This window comes from Oncorhynchus kisutch, unplaced genomic scaffold (assembly GCF_002021735.2).
Source record: "Oncorhynchus kisutch isolate 150728-3 unplaced genomic scaffold, Okis_V2 scaffold1150, whole genome shotgun sequence".
Classification (NCBI taxonomy): Eukaryota; Metazoa; Chordata; class Actinopteri; order Salmoniformes; family Salmonidae; genus Oncorhynchus; species Oncorhynchus kisutch.
In genome coordinates, this window is record NW_022263095.1 from 37,582 (window position 1) to 64,225 (window position 26,644).

The following is a 26,644-nucleotide window of genomic DNA, read 5'->3' on the forward strand; positions in this document are numbered from 1 at the left end:
TGTACTGAACTAACTTCAATAAAGTCCTCTTTATTCCGGTATTAAAGCCACAGGTACATATAGAGGTCAGCAGCGACGTGATGGAGTTTCAGCTCTGTGCTTTAATAACTCTGAACAGGTGGGCATCACATTACTCAAATGAAAACAATATGCAGTACTTGCCTATAGTAAACGTAAGTCAAGACTTATCCATAGTGCCTTACGATATTACTTCAGATAAAAACAGTTTTAACCTGGTACTAACAATATTCCAGTATTTTCATTTTGGTCTTTCACACACACACACACATATATATATATATATATACATATACACACACATAAAACTAACTGGGGAGAGGAATGATGAGACTAATGCTGTATCTGTCTGAGGTGCCATGTTGTCTTTGTGCTTTCTACCACAGTGCAGACGAGTTACAGACAAACAACAGGTACAAGCTGAGTGGAAGGACCCGATTGGTTGAATGAGCTGTTGAGAAAATCCCTGATGAGAGAGACATACAGTGCTGTCAGTCATATTGAAAACATTATTATGGAGTTGGGTCATGTTCTGCTGCAGGTCAGCGTCTAGACCTTCAGGCCTCTCTTGGAGCGTTTAGAGGCACCTGATCAGTCAGTCCCCTCCAGGTCAGGGGTCATCGTGCTCCTGGCAGCAGAGTTGTCCGGTGTGGAGCCAGGGCCGTAGCGCCCCCTCCTGGTGGTTCTTGCAGAATGAGTTGGGGCACAGCTGGCAGAAGGCCTCAGATGGCTTCCCACACACGTCACAGTGGTGCCACGGGCAGTCCCAGCGCCCTGAAATATAAACAACATACACTGAACAAAAATATAAAATGCAACATGTAGTGTTTTTTCATGAGCTGAAATATATAAAACAATCCCTGAAATGTTATATTCAAAAAGCTTAATTGTCAATGTTGTTTGCATTTCTCCTTTGCCAAGATATGCCACACCTGTCAGGTGGATGGATTATCATGATCATTAGTGCTGAGGAGTATTTCTGTCTGTAATAAAGCCATTTTGTGGGTAAAAACTGATTCTGATTAGGTGGGTCTATGCCCAGTCATGTGAAATCTATAGATTAGAGCCCAGTGAATTTATTTCAACTGACTGATTTGCTTCTATGAACTTTAACTCAGTAAAATCTTTGAAATTGTTGGATTTATATTTTTGTTCAGCATATACACTACCGTTCAAAAGTTTGGGGTCACTTAGAAATGTCCTTGTTTTTTAAATACAAATATTTGTCTATTAAAATAAATATTGATTGATCAGAAATACAGTATATACATTGTTAATGTTGTAAATGACTTGTAGCTGGAAACTGCTGATTTTTAATAGAATATGTACAGAGGCCCATTATCAGCAACCATCACTCCTGTTTTCCAATGGCACGTTGTGTTGGCCTTTTAAAATGATAAACTTGGATTAGCTAATTGATCATTAGAAAACCCTTTTGCAATTATGTTAGCACAGCTGAAAACTGTTATCCTGATTAAAGATGCCAGAAACAAAGAACTTTCTTCTGAAACTCGTCAGTCTATTCTTGTTCTGAGAAAGGAAGGCTATTCCATGCGAGAAATTGCCAAGAAACTTAAGATCTTGTACAACGCCTGGCTTCTACTCCCTTCACAGAACGGCGCAAACTCTAACCAGAATAGAAAGAGTGGGAGGCCCCGGTGCACAACTGAGCAGGACAAGTACATTAGTGTGTCTAATTTGAGAAACAGACGCCTCAAGTCCTCAACTGGCAGCTTCGCAAAACACCAGTCGTCGCGTCAACAGTGAAGAGGCGACTCCGGGATTCTGGCCTTCTAGGCAGTTGCAAAGAAAAAGCCATATCTCAGACTGGCCAATAAAAAGAAAAGATTAAGATGGGCAAAAGAACAGACACTGGACAGAGGAACTCTGCCTAGAAGGCCAGCATCCCAGAGTCGCCTCTTCACTGTTGACGTTGAGACTGGTGTTTTGTGGGTACTATTTAATGAAGCTGCCAGTTAAGGACTTGTGAGGTGTCTTTCTCAAACTAGACACTGATGTACTTGTTATTTGTTTTCTAATGATCAATTAGCCTTTTAAAATGATACACTTGGATTAGCTAACACAATGTGCCATTGGAACACAGGACTGATAATGGCCCTCTACGCCTATGTAGATATTTCATTAAAAACAAATCTGCCGTTTCCAGCTACAATAGTCATTTACAACGTCTACACTGTATTTCTGATCAATTTGTTATTTTAAATTGACCAAAAAATTGTGCTTTTCTTTCAGAAACAAGGACATTTCTAAGTGACCAGTATTACAATCGGAAAGTATTCATACCTTGACACTTACGTTACAGCCTTATTCTGAAATGGATTAAAAAAACAGTTCCTCAATCTACTACAAACAATACCCCATAATGACATCACAATACCCCATAATGACAAAACAATACCCCATAATGACATCACAATACCCCATAATGACATCACAATACCCCATAATGACATCACAATACCCCATAATGACATCACAATACCCCATAATGACATCACAATACCCCATAATGACATCACAATACCCCATAATGACATCACAATACCCCATAATGACATCACAATACCCCATAATGACAAAGCAAAAACAAGTAGACATTTTTTTTTATATATTAAAAATAAACTGAAATATCTATTTACAAATATTCAGACCCTTTATTCAGTACTTTGTTGAAGCACCTTTGGCAGCGATTAGAGCCTGGACTCGATGCTACAAGCTTGGCACACCTGTATTTGGGGAGTTTCTCCCATTCTTCTCTGCAGATGCTCTGTCAGGTTGGATGGGGAGTGTTGGTGCACAGCTATTTTCAGGTCTCTCCAGAGATGTTTCGATCGGGTTCAAGTCTGGGCTCTGACTGGGCCACTCAAGTTTATTCAGAGACTTGTCCCGAAGCCACTCCTGCATTGTTTTGGCTGTGTGCTTAGGGTTGTTGTCCTGTTGGTAGGTAAAACTTCTCTCTGGAGCAGGCTTTCATCAAGAATCTCTGTACTTTGTTCCGTTCATCTTTCCTTCAAATCCTGACTAGTCTCCCAGTCCATGCTACTGAAAAACATCCCCACAGCATGATGCTACCACCACCATGCTTCACCGTAGGGATGGTGCCAGGTTTCCTCCAGACGTGACGCTTGGCATTCAGGCCAAAGAGTTCAATCTTGGTTTCATCAGACCTGAGAATCTTGTTTCTGATGATCAGACTCCTTTAGGTGCCTTTTGGCAAATTCCAAGCATGCTGTCACGTGCCTTTTACTGAGGAGAAGTTTCCATCTGGCCACTCTACCATAAAGGCCTGATTGTCGGAGTGCTGTAGAGATGGGAGAACCTTCCAAAAGCCATCTCTAAAGAGGAACTCTGTCTGAGTGACCATCGGGTTCTTGGTCACCTCCCTGACCAAGGCCTTGGTGTTTCCACGCTTCCATTTAAGAATGATGGAGGCCACGGTCTTCATGGGGACCTTCAATGCTGCAGAAATGTTTTGGTTGAGAGAACGCCAAGAGTGTGAAAAGTTGTCATCAAGGCAAAGGGTGGCTACTTTGAAGAACTTCAAATATATTTTGATTTGTTTAACACTTTTTTGGTTACTACTTGATTCCATGTGTGTTATTTCATAGTTTTGACGTCAACACTTATTCTACAATGTAGAAAATAGTAAAAATACAGAACAACCCTGGAATAAGTAGGTGTCCAAACTGTTGATTGGTACTGTACACAGTCCCAGCGCCCTGAAATATAATATACACATAACATTAGAATATCCATCTATCCAGAGTTAGAAGTTTGGGTCTACCGAAGGGTCTCTTGGTTCGGTCCAGGCAGGAGAGGTGGAAGGCCTTGGTGCAGCTCTTCTTGTCACACAGAACCAGCTGCCCTCCGTCTCCACAGCGGAAACACTCGTCCTCAGACTCCTTCCCCTCGTTCCGCGTCCGACGCTTCTTCACTTTCTTCTTGGCTTTCTTCCCCTTGGGCTCCGCGGCCTGGAAACCGGAGGCCTGGACAGGACACAACAGTCAGTCAGAGGCCTGGACAGGACACAACAGTCAGTCAGAGGCCTGGACAGGACACAACAGTCAGTCAGAGGCCTGGACAGGAAACAACAGTCAGTCAGAGGCCTGGACAGGAAACAACAGTCAGTCAGAGGCCTGGACAGGAAACAACAGTCAGTCAGAGGCCTGGACAGGAAACAACAGTCAGTCAGAGGTCTGGACAGGAAACAACAGTCAGTCAGAGGTCTGGACAGGAAACAACAGTCAGTCAGAGGTCTGGACAGGAAACAACAGTCAGAGGTCTGGACAGGAAACAACAGTCAGAGGTCTGGACAGGAAACAACAGTCAGAGGTCTGGACAGGAAACAACAGTCAGAGGTCTGGACAGGAAACAACAGTCAGAGGTCTGGACAGGAAACAACAGTCAGAGGTCTGGACAGGAAACAACAGTCAGAGGTCTGGACAGGAAACAACAGTCAGAGGTCTGTTAGATGGACCTCAAGAGTTCCATCTGTTCCACGGGGTCATCTTTCAGACTTAAAGGTGTTATAAAGTATGGATGTTCAAAATCTACTCGTCTTTTCTGTATGTACCAAGAGAAGCCAACTCACCTTGGGCCGGTCTCCAAGGAAACCACTACAGTTGGGAGCCCCACAGCGACACACAGTCTTCTCGTTACCAAGGCAATCCAGGTTGTAGTTGAAGGTGAGCTCCGTCCCTGTATACCACAACAATAGAATATTACTACAACTAACCCTGACATTATGTCAATAAACAAAACCAACAAGACAACAGCATTAGACGTCTCTAACCACACAAGTCATCGAGTAAAGTATTTTACAATAAGTATTTCTCACCAGCAGGGATGTCACAGACAGCGAAGAGCCCAACCCTGGTATCTCCGTTCACCGTCCATTTCTGCGTCTCACAGTTGGGCTGGCAGCTGTGGTTCATGAAGCGGGAGTAGTTCCCTTTAGGGCCGGCGTCTATAATCCGATCCTGGAAACACAGGTCAGGCTGGTGAAGAGGTATGCAGTAACAGATGAAGATTGATACACCTATAGATGTGTAGTATTGACGTAGAGCTACAGCTATAGATGTGTAGTATTGACGTAGAGCTACAGCTATAGATGTGTAGTATTGAAGTAGAGCTACAGCTACAGATGTGTAGTATTGAAGTAGAGCTACAGCTGTGTAGTATTGAAGTAGAGCTACAGCTATAGATGTGTAGTATTGCCGTAGAGCTACAGCTACAGATGTGTAGTATTGAAGTAGAGCTACAGCTATAGATGTGTAGTATTAAAGTAGAGCTACAGCTACATATGTGTAGTATTGAAGTAGAGCTACAGCTACAGATGTGTAGTATTGAAGTAGAGCTACAGCGGTGTAGTATTGAAGTAGAGCTACAGCTGTGTAGTATTGAAGTAGAGCTACAGATGTGTAGTATTGACGTAGAGCTACAGCTACAGATGTGTAGTATTGAAGTAGAGCTACAGATGTGTAGTATTGAAGTAGAGCTACAGCTATAGATGTCTAGTATTGACTTAGAGCTACAGTTATAGCTATATAGTATGTCGTATTGTTTTCTGTAATGTCACAGAGATCTTGAGTGTAACATCCCCAAAGCAATACTGTTCCTCTGGCTCTGGCAGTCAAAGACACGGCCACAGACAGGCAGGTCCTCCAATGCTGGAGCAGACAGCTCTTCTCTGCCCTGGCAACCCAATGGTGGAACGCTGACGCTAGGACAGCAGTCCCTGCCCATCTTCCGAAAACATCTGAAACCCAACCTCTTCAATAAGTATTTTAAATAATACCACAGCACCACCCACAAATCCCCCCTCCCCCTTTACTAGCTCTGATACGCTGATATATATTTTTCATTAATAAAGTAGCCGTCTATGATATGTGGCTGTCCCACCTAGCTATTTTAAGATGAATGCAGTAACAGTAAATCGCTCTGGATTAGAGCATCCGCTAAATGACAAAAATGTAAATTTACTACACCAGGGAGGATAGTGTACTACACCAGGGAGGATAGTGTACTACACCAGGGAGGATAGTGTACTACACCAGGGAGGATAGTGTACTACACCAGGGAGGATAGTGTACTACACCAGGGAGGATAGTGTACTACACCAGGGAGGATAGTGTACTACACCAGGGAGGATAGTGTACTACACCAGGGAGGATAGTGTACTACACCAGGGAGGATAGTGTACTACACCAGGGAGGATAGTGTACTACACCAGGGAGGATAGTGTACTACACCAGGGAGGATAGTGTACTACACCAGGGAGGGTACCTTGTCGATGGTGAGCATGTAGAAGTGAGTGATGTCATTCTCCTGGTAGTACTTGATCCTGGAGCGACATTCCTCTTCATCGATCAGCTCTCCGATGTACTCATTCACAAACTCACCCTGCGGAGAAGTATTCACCAATCAGATCACAGATATACCTTCACCAAATCAGATTACTGATTACAGATTTCCTTGTTGCCCACCAACGAACTATCATGGTCCAACCAAATCAAAATCAAATCAAATTTTATTTGTCACATACACATGGTTAGCAGATGTTAATGCGAGTGTAGCGAAATGCTTGTGCTTCTAGTTCCGACAATGCAGTAATAACCAACAAGTAATCTAACTAACAATTCCAAAACTACTGTCTTATACACACAAGTGTAAGGGGATAAATAATATGTACATAAAGATATATGAATGAGTGATGGTACAGAGCGGCATAGGCAAGATACAGTAGATGGTATCGAGTACAGTATATACATATGAGATGAGTATGTAAACAAAGTGGCATAGTTAAAGTGGCTAGTGATACATGTATTACATAAAGATGCAGTAGATGATATAGAGTACAGTATATAGGTATACATATGAGATGAATAATGTAGGGTATGTAAACATTATATTAGGTAGCATTGTTTAAAGTGGCTAGTGATATATTTTACATCATTTCCCATCATTAAAGACAACACCTTTTCCCCTTCAGGAGACTGAAAATATTTGGAATGGGTCCCCAGATCCTTAAAAAGTTCTAAAGCTGAACCTGAGGGCATCCTGACTGGTTGCATCACCTCCTGGTATGGTAAGTGCTCAGCATCTGACCGTAAGGTGCTACAGAGGGTAGTGTATACGGCCCAGTACATCACTGGGGCCAAGCTTCCTGACATCCAGGACCTCTATACCAGGCTGTGTCAGAGGAAGGCCAAAAAATGTCCTCGTACCAGTAACCCCTGTATGTAGGCATTGTTATTTTATTACTTTAGTTTTTAGTAAATATTTTCTTAACTATTTCTTGAACTGCATTGTTGATTATGGGCTTGTAAGTAAGCATTTCACAATAAGGTCTACACCGGTTGTATTCGGCACGTGACAGATTTGATTGTCATCTTTTAAAAACTCCACTGTAATAGAGCTTCTCTTCACCTTTTGTATAATAATATAAATATCAATAATATATTTAAGAAATAATACAAGTGTTATGACATGGTCATAGCCAGGAGACGAAACGATATTAAGGTATAGCGTTAAGTTACAGCCTTGTTCTAAAATGGATTAAATAAAATAAAAAAATTGAAATTGTCACAATACACAATAATGGCAAAGCGAAAAGGTATATATTTTAGCAAATGTATATATATATATATACAGTGGGGCAAAAAAGTATTTAGTCAGCCACCAATTGTGCAAGTTCTCCCACTTTAAAAGATGAGCGAGACCTGTAATTTTCATCATAGGCACACTTCAACTATGACAGACAAAATGAGAAAAAAAATCCAGAAAAATCACATTGTAGGATTTTTAATTTATTTATTTGCAAATTATGGTGGAAAATAAGTATTTGGTCACCTACAAACAAGAAAGATTTCTGGCTCTCACAGACCTGTAACTTCTTCTTTAAGAGGCTCCTCTGTCCTCCATTCATTACCTGTATTAAATGGCACCTGTTTGAACTTGTTATCAGTATAAAAGACACCTGTCCACAACCTCAAACAGTCACACTCCAAACTCCACTATGGCCAAGACCAAAGAGCTGTCAAAGGACACCAGAAACAAAATTGTAGACCTGCACCAGGCTGAGAAGACTGAATCTGCAATAGGTAAGCAGCTTGGTTTGAAGAAATCAACTGGGGGAGCAATTATTAGGAAATGGAAGACATACAAGACCACTGATAATCTCCCCTGATCTGGGGCGCCACGCAAGATCTCACCTCGTGGGGTCAAAATGATCACAAGAACGGTGAGCAAAAATCCCAGAACCACAGGGGGGGGGACCTAGTGAATGACCTGCAGAGAGCTGGGACCAAAGTAACAAAGCCTACCATCAGTAACACACTACGCCGCCAGGGACTCAAATCCTGCAGTGCCAGACATGTCCCCCTGCTTAAGCCAGTACATGTCCAGGCCCGCCTGAAGTTTGCTGGAGAGCATTTGGATGATCCAGAAGAAGATTGGGAGAATGTCATATAGTCAGATGAAAGCAAAATATAACTTTTTGGTAAAAACTCAACTTGTCGTGTTTGGAGGACAAAGAATGCCGAGTTGCATCCAAAGAACACCATACCTACTGTGAAGCATGGGGGTGGAAACATCATGCTTTGGGGCTGTTTTTCTGCAAAGGGACCAGGACGACTGATCCGTGTAAAGGAAAGAATGAATGGGGCCATTTATCGTGAGATTTTGAGTGAAAACCTCCTTCCATCAGCAAGGGCATTGAAGATGAAACGTGGCTGGGTCTGTCAGCATGACAATGATCCCAAACACACCGCCCGGGCAACGAAGGAGTGACTTCGTAAGAAGCATTTCAAGGTCCTGGAGTGGCCTAGCCAGTCTCCAGATCTCAACCCCATAGAAAATCTTTGGAGGGAGTTGAAAGTCCGTGTTGACCAGCAACAGCCCCAAAACATCACTGCTCTAGAGGAGATCTGCATGGAGGAATGGGCCAAAATACCAGCAACAGTGTGTGAAAACCTTGTGAAGACTTACAGAAAACGTTTGACCTCTGTCATTGCCAACAAAGGGTATATGACAAAGTATTGAGATAAACTTTTGTTATTGACCAAATACTTATTTTCCACCATAATTTGCTAATAAATTCATTAAAAATCCTACAATGTGATTTTCTGGATTTTCTTTTCTCATTTTGTCTGTCATAGTTGAAGTGTACCTATGATGAAAATTACAGGCCTCTCATCTTTTTAAGTGGGAGAACTTGCACAATTGGTGGCTGACTAAATACTTTTTTGCCCCACGGGATTTTTAAACAGAAATACGTTATTTACATAAGTATTCAGACCTTTTGCTATGAGAGTTGAAATAGAGCTCAGCTGCATCCTGTTTGCATTGATCATCCTTGAGATGTTTCGACAACTTGATTGGAGTCCACCTGTGGTCAATTCAATTGATTGGACATGATTTGGAAAGGAAGACACCTGTCTATATAAGGTCCCACAGTTGACAGTGCATGTCAGAGCAAAAACCAAGCCACGAGGTCGAAGGAATTGTCCGTAGAGCTCCGAGACAGGATTGTGTCGAGGCACAGATCTGGGGAAGGGTACCAATACATTTCTGCAGCGTTGAAGTTCCAAGAACCCCGTGGCCTCCATCATTCTTAAATGGAAGAAGTTTGGAACCACCAAGACTCTTCCTAGAGCTGGCCACCCGGCCAAACTGAGCAATTGGGGGAGAAGGGCATTAGTCAGGGAGGTGACCAAGAACCCGATGGTCACTGACACCCGAGCTCCTCTGTGGAGATGGGAGAACCTTCCAGAACCATCTCTGCAGCACTTCACCAAATCAGGCCTTTATGGTAGTGGCCAGACGGAAGAAACTCCTCAGTTAAAGGCACGACAGCCCACTTGGAGTTTGCCAAAAAGGCACCTAAACGACATAGACCATGAGAAACAAGATTCTCTGGTCTGATGAAACCAAGAGTTTACTCTTTGGCCTGAATGCCAAGCGTCACCTCTGGAGGAAACTTGGCACCACTCCCTATGGTGAAGAATGGTGGTGGCAGCATTATGTTGTGGGGATGTTTTTCAGTGGCAGGGACTGGGAGACTAGTCAGGATCAAGGGAAAGATGAACCGAGCAAAGTACAGAGATCCTTGATGGAAACCTGCTCCAGAGCGGTCAGGACCTCAGATTGGTGCAAAGGTTCACCTTCCAACAGGACAATGACCCTAAGCACACAGCCAAGACAACGCAGGAGTGGCTTCAGGACAAATTTCCGAATGTCCTCGAGTGGCCCAGCCAGAGCCTGGACTCGAACATCTCTGGAGACCTGAAAATAGCTGTGCAGCGACGCTCCCCATCTAACCTGACAGAGCTTGAGAGGAAACTCCCCAAAAACAGGTGTGCCAAGCTTGTAGCATCATACCCAAGAAGACTCGAGGCTGTAATCGCTGCCAAAGGTGCTTCAACAAAGTTCTGAATAAAGGGTCTGAATTCTTGGTAAATTTGATATTTTTAATACATTTGAAAAATTCTAAAAATGCTATTTTGCTTTGTCATTATGTGGTATCGTGTGTAGATTGAAGGGAAAAAACAAATTAATCAATTTTAGAATAAGGCTGTAAAAGTAACAAAATGTAGAGTCAAGGGGTCTGAATACTTTCCAAATGCACCAAATGCAACTATACCTTCTTAATATCCCGTAGTGCCACCAGGCCCCAGCCCTTGCCAGCAGTCTTGATGATCTTAGTCTCTGGGTAGTGTCTCTTAGTGAAGTCCTGGTTGCAGCATCGCTCTGCATTGGGACAGACCTGAGGGTGGCACTCGTACATCAACATCCTGTTCAGGCATTCTGACTCAAACCCACATGGCTTCTCGTCCGTGGGCTTACAGTTACACTTGGGAATCTCCGACACGTCGGCTGTGTAGACCTGCACCCGGCCACATGGCTTGTTGATCTGCAGAACACACACACACACACACACACACACACACGGGAGAACAACTATTACATACATGGAATATATCAAAACTGGACTGGGTTGAACTGAGTTTGATGGACTGGGTTAGACAGTTTCACGACAGAATTAAGAGTACCGTTAAAGGGTTAGGGTTATAGAGTTCAGACCTTGATGTATTTGTACGGAGGTGGTTTCCTGTTGTTCTCCTGCGCCTCCTTGGCCTCCCGTTCCATCTTGATCTCCTTGAAGCGAGTCTCCGCCTCCAACAGCGCTGGAGAGAGATTATATTGTTATATTCTGTTGTCTTACAGTTATACTATAACCAATATATTTATAACATGTAATAATAAACTCAGCAAAAAAAGAAACCTCCATTTTCAGGACCCTGTCTTTCAAAGATAATTAGTAAAAATCATAATAACTTCACAGATCTTCATTGTAAAGGGTTTAAACACTGTTTCCCATGCTTGTTCAATGAACCATAAACAATTAATGAACATGCACCTGTGGAACGGTCGTTAAGACACTAACAGCTTACAGACGATGGGCAATTAAGGTCACAGTTATGAAAACTTAGGACACTAAAGAGGCCTTTCTACTACTGACTCTGAAAAACACCAAAAGAAAGATGCCCAGAAACCCTTATCTGCGTGAACGTGCCTTCGGCAAGGAGGCCTGAGGACTGCAGATGTGGCCAGGGCAATAAATAAAGACAGCGCTACAGGAAGACAGGACGGACAGCTGATTGTCCCCGCAGTGGCAGACCACGTGTAACACCTGCACAGGATCGGTACATCACACTTGCGGGACAGGTACAGGATGGCAACAACTGCCCAAGTTACACCAGGAACGCACAATCCCTCCATCAGTGCTCAGACTGTCCGCAATAGGCTGAGAGAGGCTGGACTGAGGGCTTATAGGCCTGTTGTAAGGCAGGTCCTCACTTGACATCACTGGCAACAACATTGCCTATGGGCACAAACCCACCATCGCTGGACCAGACAAGACTGGCAAAAAGTGCTCTTCACTAACGAGTCGCCGTATGGTCTCACAAGGGGTGATGGTCGGATTCGCGTTTATCGTCGAAGGAATGAGCGTTGCACCGAGGCCTGTACTCTGGAGCGGGATCGATTTGCAGGTGGAGGGTCCGTCGTGGTCGGTGTGTCACAGCATCATAGGACTGAGCTTGTTGTCATTGCAGGCAATCTCAACGCTGTGCGTTACAGGGAATATAACCTCCTCCTTCATGTGGTACCCTTCTTGCAGGCTCATCCTGACATGACCCTCCAGCATGACAATGCCGCCACGCATAGAACGAGCAGTAAGTCTGATTTCCTGCAAGACAGGAATGTCAGTGTTCTGCCATGGCCAGTGAAGATCCCGGATCTCAATCCCATTGAGCACGTCTGGGACCTGTTGGATCGGAGGGTGAGGGCTAGGGCCATTCCCCCCAGAAATGTCCGGGACCTTGGTGGAAAAGTGGGTTGACATCTCACAGCAAGAACTGTCAAATCTAGTGCAGTCCATTAGGAGATGCACTGCAGTACGTAATGGAGCTGGTGGCCACACCAGATATTGACACTTACTTTTGAACTTTGACCAAAAGTAAGTGTTTCTTGCTCCATGGCAAGAAATGTGAGCTGATTGGCTCTCTGCTAGACACTAATAAAAGACCCATCATATCTGGCCCTGTGCCCTCGCTGAATAGTGGCATTGAACACTTTAGCAGGAATCTCTCTTCACAACTGGCTACGTGATTGCAGTTTAATGGGTGTAACTTTTGTGGACAAATCATTGGGTTCCTGGATTACTTCACAGAATTATACATTGAGACAATGACTTATCAATGACCCAAGCCCAGCTCAGTTAATGTACATTATACCAGGGGCGTTGAAAGACAAAGTAACCTAATATGTGTCCCTCTAACTGCCCTGTTCCTACAGCTATTGTATGCAGTAATCATGTGCCTACGAACCAGATTTAAGACTGATAGCACTGAGGCCATAAAAAAGTCCACTGTGTGCAGCTCACCCTACACTAACATAAACAACATGACCATATCTACTTCTGCTAAGCTTCCCAGTAAAGCAATATAAACAAGCATCCCAGAAGTGCTCAAAATAGCCCATGATAACATATGTAGCTTAAGAAACAAGGTTTATGAAATCATTCATTTGCTAGTAACAGATGACATTCATATTCTGACCATCTATGAAAATCACCTAGACTATACCTTTGATAATACAGTGGTAGCAATACGAGGTTATAAAATTTACAGAAAATACAGAAATGCCAAAGGTGGAGGTATGGCTGTTTATATTCAGAACCACATTCCTGTAAAGATTAGAGAGGATCTCATGTTAAATACTGTTGAAGTAATATGGCTACAGGTTCATCTGCCTCACCTAAAGACCATTGTGGTGGGAAGCTCTAGGGAGTTTTTCCTAGCCACCGTGCTTCTACACCTGCATTGCTTGCTGTTTGGGGTTTTAGGCTGGGTTTCTGTACAGCACTTTGAGATATCAGCTGATGTACGAAGGGCTATATAAATACATTTGATTTGATTTGAAGCTGCTATAGACCACCAAGTGCTGACAGTCAGTATCTGGATAAAGTGAGTGAAATGCTTTGAGGTATATTTTCTGGGTAACTTTTGTTTCTTCTTTTTTTTCCCAATCAAGCTACACACTCAAGAAAAAGCTTCAAACTGTTACCAGTGCCTGCGTTCAGGTTATCAGTCAACCTACCAGGGTAGTTACAAACAGCACAGGAATAAAATAAATCAACTAATCTTTACGAGTCCTACAGAAATGTGCTTTAAACCAGTATCCAAATCCATCGGATGTAATAATCACAATATAGTGGCAATATCTATGAAAACCAAAGGCTGGGACTAATATAGTGTATATGTTTTGTAGTGATTCCTATGTTGTTGACGTAAATAATATTTGTTTGTCTGTGGTGTGTAATGAGGTGCAAACAGACACTACACTATTCCAGTTACTAATAAGCATTCACCCGTTTAAGAAAATGACTAAAAACATTGAGGAATTGAAACATTTTATGGTTGAGAGAGATTATCTAAAAGGAATGGCCAATAAATCTGGCTTCACAACCGATTGGCCAATGTATTGAGCATGCACTCAGAGCATGCGCAGACCAGCTGGCTGGTGTGCTTACAGGCACATTAAACATCTCTCTATCCCAGTCTGCTGTCCCCACATGCTTCAAGATGGCCACCGTTGTTCCTGTACTCAAGAAGGCAAAGGTAACTGAACTAAATGACTATCGACCCGTAGCACTCACTTCTGTCATCATGAAGTGCTTTGAGAAGCTAGTTAAGGATCATATCACCTCTACCTTACCAGACACCCTAGACATTTCAATTTGCTTACCACCCCAATAGGTCCACAGACGATACAATCGCCATCACACTGCCCTAACCCATCTGGATAAGAGGAATACCTATGTGAGAATGCGGTTCATCGTCTACAGCTCAGCATTCAACACCCTAGTTCCCTCCAAACTCATCAAGCTTGAGACCTTGGGTCTCGACCCCGCCCTGTGCAACTGGGTTCTGGACTTCCTGACTGGCCGACCCAGGTGGTGAAGGTAGGAAACAACATCTCCACTCCACTGAAAAGATTGTGGGGCTGTTTTGTTAGACTTCAGTGCGGCTTTTGACATTATCGATCAGTCTGCTGCTGGATAAACTTGTGTTAAGCCTTTACACCCCATGCTATATTGTGGCTAGAGTTACCTGTCTAACAGAACACAGAGGGTGTTCTTTAATGGAAGTCTCACCAATATAATCCAGGTAGCATCAGGAAGTCCCCAGGGCAGCTATCTAGGCCACCTACTTCTTCCAATCTTTACTAATGACATGCCACTGACTTTGAGTGAAGCCAGTGTGTATGTATGCGGATGACTCAACATTATACACGTCAGCTACTACAGCGACTGATTCTTTCTCCCCCCTTAGTAAACTAGGCAAGTCAGTTAAGAACAAATTCTTATTTACAATGACGGCCTACCCCCACGGCCAAAACCTGGACGACGCTGGGCCAATTGTGCGCCGCCTTATGGGACTCCCAATCACGGCCGGATGTGATACAGCCTGGACTTGAACCAGGGACTGTAGTGACGCCTCTTGTACTGAGATTTTTTATTTATTTCACCTTTATTTAACCAGGTGGGCAAGTTGAGAACAAGTTCTAATTTACAATTGAGACCTGGCCAAGATAAAGCAAAGCAGTTCGACACATACAACAACACAGTTACACATGGAGTAAAACAAACATACAGTCAATAATACAGTAGAAAAACAAGTCTATATACAATGTGAGCAAATGAGGTGAGAAGAGAGGTAAAAGGCAAGGCCATGGTGGCAAAGTAAATACAATATAGCAAGTAAAACACTGGAATGGTAGATTTGCTGTGGAAGAATGTGCTAGAAATAATGGGGTGCCTTAGATGCAGTGCCTTAGACTGCTCAGGAGCCCGACAAAAATGACAGCAACACTTAAAGAGCTGCCGTTAGTTTCAGAATAGGTGGCAAGGAATAAGTTAGTCCTAAGTATGTCTAAAACTAAAAGCATTGTATTTGGGACAAATCATTCACTAAACCGTAAACTTGAACTAAATCTTGTAATAAATTATGTGGAAATTGAGCAAGTTGAGGTGACTAAACTGCTTGGAGTAACCCTGGATTGTAAACTGTCATGGTCAAAACATATTGATACAACAGTAGTTGAGATGGGGATAAGTCTGTCCATAATAAAGCACTGCTCTACCTTCTTAAACACTATCAGCAAGGCAGGTCCTACAGGCCCTAGTTTTAGAGCTAACGTCAATAATATGCATGTCAATCTCTCCTGCCTCAAAGTGGAGGAGAGATTGATTTCATAACTGCTTGTATTTATGAGAGTTATTGACAAGATGAATGCACCGAGCTGTCGGTTTAAATTACTGGTGCACAGCTCAGACACCCATGGATACCCCACCTCACAGCCCCCAAGTCCAGAACAGACTATGGGAGGCACACAGTACTACATAGAGCCATGACTACATGGAACTCTATTTCACATCAAGTAACTGATGTCAGCAGTATAATTAAAATAAAATAAAGATTAAAGATAATTATGGAACATCAGTGACCGTGAAGCAACAAACATAGGGACAGACATGCATAAACACAATAACATACGGACTATACACACACACGTACTGTAGATGTGGTGTAGTGGTGGAGTAGGGGCCTGAGGGCACACAGTGTGTTGTAGATATGTGGTAGTGGTGGAGTAGGGGCCTGAGGGCACACAGTGTGTTGTAGATATGTGGTAGTGGTGGAGTAGGGGCCTGAGGGCACACAGTGTGTTGTGAAATCTGTGTATGTATTGTAATGCTTTTAAAATGAAATGTTATAACTGCCTTATATTTGCTGGACCCCAGGAAGAGTAGGGCAGCAGTTAAAGGGAATCCATAATAAATACAAAAATACTCGTCAGGATCGAGGGAAAGAGCAAAGTACAGAGATATCCTTGATGAAAATCTGCTGTAGGCACTCAGGACCTCAGACTGGGGCAAAGTTTGACCTAACAGGACAACAACCCTAAGCACACAGCCAAGACTAGGCCCGAGTGGCTTCAGGACAAGTCTCTGAATGTCCTTGGGTGGCCCTGCCAGAGCCCGGACTTGAACACGATCTAACAACTCTGGAGAGATCTGAAAATAGCTGTGCAGAGACGCTCCCCATCCAACCTGACAGAGCTTGTGAGGATCTGCAGAAAAGGGGAGAAACTCCCCAAACACAGGTGTGCCTAACTTAGAATCATACCCAAGACTTGAGGTTGTAATCGCTGCCATATATATATATATATATATATATATATATATATATATATATACACATACTACCGTTCAAAAGTTTGGGGTCAAGTAGAAATGTCCTTGTTTTTGAAAGAAAAGCAATTATTTGTCCATTAAAATAACATCAAATTGATCAGAAATACAGTGTAGAAATTGTTAAACTGCAGATTTTTCAATGTAATATCTACATAGGTCCATTATCAGCAACCCTCACTCGTGTTCCAATGGCATGTTGTGTTAGCTAATCCAAGTTTATAATTTTAAAAGGCTAATTGATCATTAGCAAACCCGTTTGCAATTATGTTAGCACAGGTGAAAACTGTCCTGATTAAAGAAGCAATAAAACTGGCTTTCTTTAGACTAGTTGAGAATCTGGAGCATCAGCAGCTATGACTTCGATTACAGGCTCAAAATGGCCAGAAACAAATCACTTTCTTCTGAAACTCGTCAGTCTATTCTTGTTCTGAGAAATGATGGCTATTCCATGCGAGAAATTGCCAAGAAACTGAAGATCTCGTACAACGCTGTGGACTACTCCCTTCACAGAACAGCGCAAACTGTCTCTAACCAGAAAAGAAAGAGTGGGAGGCCCCGGTGCACAACTGAGCAAGAGGACAAGTACATTAGTGTGTCTAGTTTGAGAAACAGACGCCTCAACTGGCAGCTTCATTAAATAGTACCCGCAAAACCGCAGTCTCAACGTCAACAGTGAAGAGGCGACTCAGGAATGCTGGCCTTCTAGGCAGAGTTCCTCTGTCCAGTGTCTGTTCTTTTGCCCATCTTTTTTTTTAATTGGCCCATCTGAGATGTGGCTTTTTCTTTGCATCTACTCATGGCATGAGTAGATGTCCAAACTTTTGACTGGTACTGTATGAAAATATAATATCACTTATAGCATACAACTACATATGTAATAAGTGATATAAAATACATATATAATAAGTGATACACACACACACACACACAGTTGAAGTCAGAAGTTTACCTACACTTAGGTTGGAGTCATTAAAACTCCTTTTTCAACCACTCCAAAATTTTTGTTAACAAACTATAGTTTTGGAAAGTCGGTTAGGACATCTACTTTGTGTATGTCAAGTCATTTTTCCAACAATTGATTACAGACAGATGATTTCACTGTATCACAAATCCAGTGGGTCAGAAGTTTACATACACTAAATTGACTGGGCCTTTAAACAGCTTGGAAAATTCCAGAAAATTATGTCACAGCTTTAGAAGCTTCTGATAGGCTAATTGACATCCTTTGAGTCAATTGGAGGTGTACCTGTGGATGTTTCAAGGCTTACCTTCAAACTCAGTGCCTCCTTGCTTGACACCATGGGAATATCAAAAGAGATCAGCCAAGACCTCAGAAAAACAATTCTAGACCTCCACAAATCTGCTTCATCCTTGGGAACAATTTCCAAATGCCTGAAGGTACCACGTTCATCTGTACAAACAATAGTTCGCAAGTATAAACACAATGGGACCACGCAGCCGTCATACCGCTCAAGAAGGAGACGCGTTAAGTCTCCTAGAGATGAACGTACTTTGGTGCGAAAAGTGCAAATCGAACCCAGAACAGGAGATGCCGAAGGAAACAGGTACAATAGTATCTATATCCCCAGTCAAACGAGTCCTATATCGACATAACCTGAAAGGCCGCTCAGCAAGGAAGAAGCCACTGCTCAAAAACCGACATTAAAAAAAAGCCAGGCTACAGTTTGCAACTGCACATGGGGACAAAGATTGTACTTTTTGGAGAAATGTCCTCTGGTCCGAATAAACAAAAATGTAACTGTTTGGCCATAATGACCATCATTATGTTTGGAGGAAAAAGGGGGAGGCTTGCAAGCCGAAGAACACCATCACAACCACGAAGCACAGGGGTGGCAGCATAATGTTGAGAGGGTGCTTTGTTGCAGGAGGGACTGGAGTGGAGTGGCCATCACAAAGCCCTGACCTCAATCCCATAGAAAATTTGTGGGCAGAACTGAAAAAGTGTGTGCGAGCAAGGAGGCCTACTAACCTGACTCAGTTACACCAGCTCTGTCAGGAGGAATGGGCCAAAATTCACCCAACTTATTGTGGGAAGCTTGTGGAAGGCTACCCGAAACGTTTGACCCAAGTTAAACAATTTAAAGGCAATGCTACCAAATACTAATTGAGTGTATGTAAAACTTCTGACCCACTGGGAATGTGATCAAAGAAATAAAAGCTGAAATAAATCACTCTCTCTACTATTATTCTGACATTTCGCAAGTGGTGATCCTAACTGACCTAAAACAGGGAATATTTACTTGGATTAAATGTCAGGAATTGTGAAAAACTGAATTTAAATGTATTTGGCTAAGGTGTATGTAAACTTCCGACTTCAACTGTACATACACACTACATTATCAAAAGTATGTGGTCACTGCTCTAACATGTCATTCCAACATCTCTGGCATTAATATGGAGTTGGTCCCCCCTTTACTGCTATAACAGCCTCCACTTTTCTGGGAAGGCTTTCCACTAGATGTAGGAACATTGCTGCTATAACAGCCCCCACTCTTCTGGGAAGGCTTTTCCACTAGATGTTGGAACATTGCTGCTATAACAGCCTCCACTCTTCTGGGAAGGCTTTCCACTAGATGTTGGACAACATTGCTGCTATAACAGCCCCCACTCTTCTGGGAAGGCTTTCCACTAGATGTAGGAACATTGGAAGCAAGTCCCCGCTTCATTCGGGCACTAGAGCATAAGTGAGGTCGGGCACTGATGTTGGGCGATTAGGCCTGGCTCTTAGTCAGCATTCCAATTCATCCCAAAGGTGTTTGATGGGGTTGAGGTCGGGCTCTCAAGGCCAGTCAAGTTCTTCCACACCGATCGACAAACTATTTCTGTCTGACCTTGCTTTGTGCACAGGGGCGTTGTCATGCTGAAACAGGAAAGGGCCTTACTGTTACGACAAAGTTGGAAGCACAGAATAGTCTAGAATGTGATTGTATGCTGTAGCGTTAAGATGTCCCTTCACTGGAACTATCCCTCCTCCACCAAACTTTACAGTTGGCACTTACGCATTCGGGCAGGTAGCGTTCTCCTGGCATCGCCAAACCCAAATTTGTCCCTTCGGAGTGCCAGATGGTTTAGGGTGATTCAAGACGCGTTTCCACTGCTCCAAAATCCAATGGCGGCGAGCTTTACACAATCCAGTCAACGCTTGGAAATGCACATGGTGATCTTAGTCTTGTTTGTGGCTGCCAACCCATTTCATGAAGCTCCAGACGAACAGTTCTTGTGCTGATGTTGCTTCCAGAGGCAGTTTGGAACTCAGTAGTGAGTGTTGCAACCGAGGACAGGTCATTTAAACGCGCTACGCACTTCAGCACTCTGCAGTCCCGTTCTGTGAGCTTGTGTGGCCTGCCACTTCATGGCTGAGCCGTTGTTGCTCCTAGACGTTTCCACTTCACAATTACAGCACTTAGTGAATCAGGGCAGCTCGAGCAGGGCAGAAATCTGGCGAACTGACTGGTTGGAAATGACGGTGCACTCGCTGAGTTCTATTCTACTGCCAATGTTTGTCTATGGAGACTGTATGGCCGTGTGCTCGATTTTATACACCGGTCAGCAACAGGTGTGGCTAAAATAGCCTAATTCACTCATTTGAAGGGTGTCCACATACCTTTGACCATGTTATGTACGCATGTTGACAGTTACTGTAAGTGATACTATAATTAAGCAATAAGGCCCAAAGGGGTGTCAATATACCACGGCTAATATATATACCACGGCTAATATATATACCACAGCTAATATATATACCACAGCTAATATATATACCACAGCTAATATATATACCAATATACCACGGCTAATATATATACCAATATACCACGGCTAATATATATAACAATATACCACGGCTAATATATATACCACGGCTAATATATATACCACGGCTAATATATATACCACGGCTAATATATATACCACGGCTAATATATATAATATATACCACGTCTAATATATATACCACGTCTAATATATATACCACGGCTAATATATATACCACGGCTAATATATATACCAATATACCACGGCTAATATATATACCAATATACCACGGCTAATATATATACCAATATACAAACTCACAAACTTCTACAGATGCACAATCGAGAGCATCCTGGCGGGCTGTATCACCGCCTGGTACGGCAACTGCTCCGCCCTCAACCGTAAGGCTCTCCAGAGGGTAGTGAGGTCTGCACAACGCATCACCGGGGGGCAAACTACCTGCCCTCCAGGACACCTACACCACCCGATGTTACAGGAAGGCCATAAAGATCATCAAGGACATCAACCACCCGAGCCACTGCCTGTTCACCCCGCTATCATCCAGAAGGCGAGGTCAGTACAGGTGCATCAAAGCTGGGACCGAGAGACTGAAAAACAGCTTCTATCTCAAGGCCATCAGACTGTTTAAACAGCCACCACTAACATTGAGTGGCTGCTGCCAACACACTGACACTGACTCAACTCCAGCCACTTTAATAATGGGAATTGATGGGAAATGATGTAAATATATCACTAGCCACTTTAAACAATGCTACCTTATATAATGTTACTTACCCTACATTATTCACCCCAGACCTGACTGCCCTCGACCAGCACAAAAACATCCTGTGGCGGACTGCAATAGCATCGAATAGTCCCCGTGATATGCAACTGTTCAGGGAAGTCCGGAACCAATACACGCAGTCAGTCAGGAAAGCTAAGGCCAGCTTCTTCAGGCAGAAGTTTGCATCCTGTAGCTCCAACTCCAAAAAGTTCTGGGACACTGTGAAGTCCATGGAGAACAAGAGCACCTCCTCCCAGCTGCCCACTGCACTGAGGCTAGGTAACACGGTCACCACTGATAAATCCATGATTATCGAAAACTTCAATAAGCATTTCTCAACGGCTGGCCATGCCTTCCGCCTGGCTACTTCAACCTCGGCCAACAGCTCCGCCCCCCCCGCAGCTCCTCGCCCAAGCCTCTCCAGGTTCTCCTTTACCCAAATCCAGATAGCAGATGTTCTGAAAGAGCTGCAAAACCTGGACCCGTACAAATCAGCTGGGCTTGACAATCTGGACCCTCTATTTCTGAAACTATCTGCCACCATTGTCGCAACCCCTATTACCAGCCTGTTCAACCTCTCTTTCATCTCGTCTGAGATCCCCAAGGATTGGAAAGCTGCCGCAGTCATCCCCCTCTTCAAAGGGGGAGACACCCTGGACCCAAACTGTTACAGACCTATATCCATCCTGCCCTGCCTATCTAAGGTCTTCGAAAGCCAAGTCAACAAACAGGTCACTGACCATCTCGAATCCCACCGTACCTTCTCCGCTGTGCAATCTGGTTTCCGAGCCGGTCATGGGTGCACCTCAGCCACACTCAAGGTACTAAACGACATCATAACCGCCATCGATAAAAGACAGTACTGTGCAGCCGTCTTCATCGACCTTGCCAAGGCTTTCGACTCTGTCAATCACCATATTCTTATCGGCAGACTCAGTAGCCTCGGTTTTTCGGATGACTGCCTTGCCTGGTTCACCAATTACTTTGCAGACAGAGTTCAGTGTGTCAAATCGGAGGGCATGCTGTCCGGTCCTCTGGCAGTCTCTATGGGGGTGCCACAGGGTTCAATTCTCGGGCCGACTCTCTTCTCTGTGTATATCAATGATGTTGCTCTTGCTGCGGGCGATTCCCTGATCCACCTCTACGCAGACGACACCATTCTATATACTTTCGGCCCGTCTTTGGACACTGTGCTATCTAACCTCCAAACAAGCTTCAATGCCATACAACACTCCTTCCGTGGCCTCCAACTGCTCTTAAACGCTAGTAAAACCAAATGCATGCTTTTCAACCGGTCGCTGCCTGCACCTGCATGCCCGACTAGCATCACCACCCTGGATGGTTCCGACCTAGAATATGTGGATGTCTATAAGTACCTAGGTGTCTGGCTAGACTGCAAACTCTCCTTCCAGACTCATATCAAACATCTCCAATCGAAAATCAAATCAAGAGTCGGCTTTCTATTCCGCAACAAAGCCTCCTTCACTCAAGCCGCCAAGCTTACCCTAGTAAAACTGACTATCCTACCGATCCTCGACTTCGGCGATGTCATCTACAAAATGGCTTCCAACACTCTACTCAGCAAACTGGATGCAGTCTATCACAGTGCCATCCGTTTTGTCACTAAAGCACCTTATACTACCCACCACTGCGACTTGTATGCTCTAGTCGGCTGGCCCTCGCTACATATTCGTCGCCAGACCCACTGGCTCCAGGTCATCTACAAGTCTATGCTAGGTAAAGCTCCGCCTTATCTCAGCTCACTGGTCACGATGGCAACACCCATCCGTAGCACGCGCTCCAGCAGGTGTATCTCACTGATCATCCCAAAAGCCAACACCTCATTTGGCCGCCTTTCGTTCCAGTACTCTGCTGCCTGTGACTGGAACGAATTGCAAAAATCGCTGAAGTTGGAGACTTTTATCTCCCTCACCAACTTCAAACATCAGCTATCTGAGCAGCTAACCGATCGCTGCAGCTGTACATAGTCTATTGGTAAATAGCCCACCCTTTTCACCTACCTCATCCCCATACTGTTTTTATCTATTTACTTTTCTGCTCTTCTGCACACCAATATCTCTACCTGTACATGACCATCTGATCTTTTATCACTCCAGTGTTAATATGCAAAATTGTAATTATTTGCCTACCTCCTCATGCCTTTTGCACACATTGTATATAGACCCCCCCTTCGTTTTCTACTGTGTTATTGACTTGTTAATTGTTTACTCCATGTGTAACTCTTTGTTGTATGCTCACACTGCTATGCTTTATCTTGGCCAGGTCGCAGTTGCAAATGAGAACTTGTTCTCAACTAGCCTACCTGGTTAAATAAAGGTGAAAAAAAATAAAAAATAATATTCATCTCATATGCATACGTATATACTGTACTCTATATCATCGACTGCATCCTTATGTAATACATGTATCACTAGCCACTTTAACTATGCCACTTTGTTTACATACTCATCTCATATGTATATACTGTACTCGATACCATCTACTGTATCTTGCCTATGCTGCTCTGTACCATCACTCATTCATATATCCTTATGTACATATTCTTTATCCCCTTACACTGTGTATAAGACAGTAGTTTTGGAATTGTTAGTTAGATTACTTGTTGGTTATTACTGCATTGTCGGAACTAGAAGCACAAGCATTTCGCTACACTCGCATTAACATCTGCTAACCATGTGTATGTGACAAATAAATTTGATTTGATTTGATATAAAATGGCTAATATATATACCGATATACCACGGCTAATATATATACCAATATACCACGGCTAATATATATACCAATATACCACGGCTAATATATATACCAATATACCACGGCTAATATATATACCAATATACCACGGCTAATATATATACCAATATACCACGGCTAATATATATACCAATATACCACGGCTAATATATATACCAATATACAATGGCTAATATATATACCAATATACAACAGCTAAGGGCTGTTCATTGGCACGACACAACGGCTAACGGGTGGGGGAGTGGCAGGACAGAGATAGGGAAACCCTGGCTTAGAGGATACAATATGATCAAGATGGGGGGCGGGCTGTATATTCCAGCTCACCGTTCTTGAAGACCTTCCCTATCCCATTCTTCTGGAACCTGCTGCCCCTGTCTCCCTCCATGTAGGGGAAAACTCGGCCCTGGTGCGTCCAGAAGTAGTCCTTAGAACCAAAGAAGAAAACTGGGAACTCTCCGATCTCGTGGCGAAGGTGCTGGATGTTGGTGGGGATGTTCCGAGGGTGATGGATCTCTGCAGGCCACCACCTGGACAGGGTTAGGGTTAGTTAGGCCAAGGGAGAGAGGAGGCAGTGCTCTACACAAACATACTGCTGACTGACCCGTAGTCTCTGCTAGGTAAAGCTCCGCCATATCTCAGCTCACTGGTCACCATAGCAGCACCTACCCATAGCACGCGCTCCAGCAGGTATAACTGACTGGTGACCCCCAAAGCCAATTCTTCCTTTGGCCGCCTCTCCTTCCAGTTCTCTGCTGCCAATGACTGGAACGAACTGCAAAACTCTCTGAAGCTGGACACACTTACCTCCCTCACTAGCTTTAAGCACCAGATGTCAGAGCAGCTCACAGATCACTGCACCTGTACATGGCCCACCTGTAAACAACCCATCTATCTACCTCATCCCCATACTGTATTTATTTATCTTGCTCCTTTGCACCCCAGTATCTCTACTTGCACATTCATTAATCTTCTGCACATCTACCATTCCAGTGTTTAAATGCTATATTGTAATTACTTCACCACCATGGCCTATTTATTGCCTTACCTCCCTTATCCTACCTCCATTTGTACATGCTGTATATAGACCTTTCTACTGTATTATAGACTGTATGTTTGTTTATTCCACGTGTAACTCTGTGTTGTTGTATGTGTCGAACTGCTTTGCTTTATCTTGGCCAGGTCGTAGTTGTAAATGATAACTTGTTCTCAACTAGCCTACCTGGTTAAATGAAGGTGAAATAAAAAATAAAATTTAAAAAAGTTGGCCAGGTCTCTGCACTGACCGGTAGTTGCCCAGTTTGACCCAGATGATGTCTCTGTATTTGGGTTTCTTTCCGGCACGGCAGTCGTTACAGAACCAGCTGCCATCCGGCATGGCGATGTTCAGACAGTCTGGATGGAACGCTGCTGGACACGACTCACAGCACAGGAGCTGGCCACCTACACACACACACAGACTTAGAACACAAGGCAACACGTCTCTCCTGCTTGGACTACAGACTAACTACTGTTCAGAACACAATTGTGTAGCTGACGTGTGAGTGGTGGTTTCTGCTCTGACATGCACTGTCAACTGTGGGACATTACATAGACAGGTGTGTCTTTCCAAATCATGTCCAATCAATAGAATTTACCACAGGTGGACTCCAATACAATTGTAGAAACATCTAAAGGATGATCAATAGAAACAGGATGCACCTGAGCTCTATTTAGTCTCTTAGCAAAGGGTCTGAATACTTATGTAAATAAGGAATCTGTTTTTTGTGCTTTGTCATTATGGGGTATTGTGATTTCATTATGGGGTATTGTGATGTCATTATGGGGTATTGTTTGTAGATTGATGAGGGGGGGGGGAAAGTCAAGGGGTCTGAATGCACTCTATATGCTACTGCGCGACAACAACAAAAAGATCTGTCGACCAACAGCCTATTGACCAAACAATGGACAAGTTGGCTAGTTAGTGGCTGTGCATCTGTGTAGTTAGAGTGTGTGTATAGTTGATAGTGTAGTTGGTGGTGTAGTTGTGTATCTGTGTATCTGTGTAGTTGTGCATCTGTACCTTTGGAGCAGACGAAGCACCAGCTGACGTTGACATGCGAGTGGTGGCTGTAGCCCTTCTTGGGTGAGAAATGGTTGGTGCAGATGATGGTGGTGGGGGTCAACATCTCACTGCCAGCCGCAACACACACCTCTCCTGTATGGTACGCCACCGGGCAGCGCAGGCAACGCATCAGCTTACCTACAACACACCACGATATTAACACACCTGACATCAGCTTACCTACAATACACCACGATATTAACACACCTGACATCAGCTTACCTACAATACACCACGATATTAACACACCTGACATCAGCTTACCTACAATACACCATTATATTAACACACCTGACATCAGCTTACCTACAATACACCATTATATTAACACACCTGACACCAGCAT

The 26,644-nt window shown here is 43.6% G+C and overlaps 1 protein-coding gene across 1 annotated transcript; it reads right to left on the reverse strand.

The window, feature by feature from the left end:
• Positions 1-26,644, reverse strand: LOC109885176 (histone-lysine N-methyltransferase NSD2-like). Its single transcript, XM_031817790.1, has 11 exons — positions 26,632-26,644; positions 26,257-26,436; positions 25,481-25,637; positions 24,522-24,724; positions 11,122-11,225; positions 10,682-10,951; positions 6,325-6,441; positions 4,877-5,018; positions 4,631-4,737; positions 3,824-4,025; positions 1-792 (listed from the first exon to the last, which is right to left on the reverse strand). Exons 1-11 carry the CDS (start codon positions 26,642-26,644, stop codon positions 629-631), a joined length of 1,659 nt encoding a protein of 552 aa, XP_031673650.1. The 3' UTR covers positions 1-628.